Raw genomic sequence first — 1,253 nt, 5'->3', positions numbered from 1 at the left:
TCAAATTTAGTTGCCAAACAGTCTTAATTTGAAAGATTTCTAGGAATGATTTGCAATTCTATCTAGGAGTGTTCAAAGTTTTGGATCACAAATTTTAGAGATCATATATAATATAATCAACCCTTTCTTCAATAGTTCTCGTCAGAATTTGGGTTTGAGTCGGGCCGGAATTGGGTTCAAAATGGTTGGAATTGCCGGTTCTGGAGTTGAAATTCCGTGGCTAGATCCATGACCCAAGAGATGAGGTTTCGCGGTCTATTTTACCCCGCTCGATTGGCGCTCTTTCCCTGGTTCTGCATTCTCTGTCCCAGGCCAGACTGATATGCTGTCACACGCCTCGCCTGCTTGCTACTCTTCTCTCTCTGTTTCGCGTCTCTTCCTCCCTCCCACCCCTTTCCGCAGCAACTGCTCCCGGGCCCTAGTGGACCGCCGCAACGGCCAAAGATCGGTTCTCGCGAAGCCTCGTCTCTTCGTCGCTCTCTTCTCACTCCGCCCCTCTTCGCCAGCGAGGAAGAAGAGGTTCTCTGAGTCTGACCCAGAAGACGAGGATGAGTTGGACGAGGATGAAGAAGACGATGAAGATGTCGCCGCGGAGGAGTATGTTGACGGGGTTTTAGCGTCTGGGGATGTTTCTGAAGATGAGGGTGAGTATGCAGTGAGCGAAGGAGAGGAGGTGGAGGTGCAGCCCTCGGCTGTGTCCTCGCCTCAGTACAAGGATCATAAGTGGCAGAGGGTGGAGAGGCTTATCGCAGAGGTTCGGGAGTTTGGGGAGGAGATTATTGATTTTGAGGAGCTTGCAGGCATCTATGATTTCCCCATTGATAAATTCCAGGTTTGTGCGCTTATTAAAACAAATTTTGGCTGACTTTACTTATGTATGAATTGATTTAAATGAATCTATATAAAGCTGTGACGTACTTTTAATCTATTTGTTGATTCATGCGAGCATGATATACCTGATCCTGGAACATTGTATAGTGATTTGCAAATCTGGGAACTCGATAGTTAATGTGCTACTTGCGACATTGTCTTGTGAGTTTCAAATCAGGGAACTTCAGAGTTAAATTTAAACATCTAAAGCTCATGAATAGTGCATCATGGTGTATATCTTATTATTCTTGACGTTGTCATGGTCTTTTAAAGATTTGTTGGATAAAACTTCTTGAAAACCATCCTTGCTTACTAAGAGGGTCCTTAAAATTTTAAGAAGATTATTATTGTTGAATTTGTCTGTTGACTACACCCAATTTTAC

The 1,253-nt window shown here is 44.1% G+C and overlaps 1 protein-coding gene across 1 annotated transcript in view; it reads left to right on the top strand.

Annotated features, from left to right (window-relative positions):
- Nucleotides 1-279: 279 nt before the first annotated feature.
- The window catches only part of LOC114580249 (DExH-box ATP-dependent RNA helicase DExH15 chloroplastic-like), a 15,081-nt gene continuing 14,107 nt past the window's right edge, over nt 280-1,253 (top strand). Inside the window, exon 1 of the mRNA XM_028697176.1 lies at nt 280-832. Coding sequence (XP_028553009.1) covers nt 323-832 — 510 coding nt within the window. The 5' untranslated portion in view covers nt 280-322. The remainder of the gene's footprint in view (nt 833-1,253) is intronic.

Source organism: Dendrobium catenatum, unplaced genomic scaffold (genome assembly GCF_001605985.2).
Source record: "Dendrobium catenatum unplaced genomic scaffold, ASM160598v2 fragScaff_scaffold_891, whole genome shotgun sequence".
NCBI classification, from domain to species: Eukaryota; Viridiplantae; Streptophyta; class Magnoliopsida; order Asparagales; family Orchidaceae; genus Dendrobium; species Dendrobium catenatum.
Note: the sequence above shows the minus strand (reverse complement) of the source record. Positions and strands in the feature narration are given on the sequence as shown.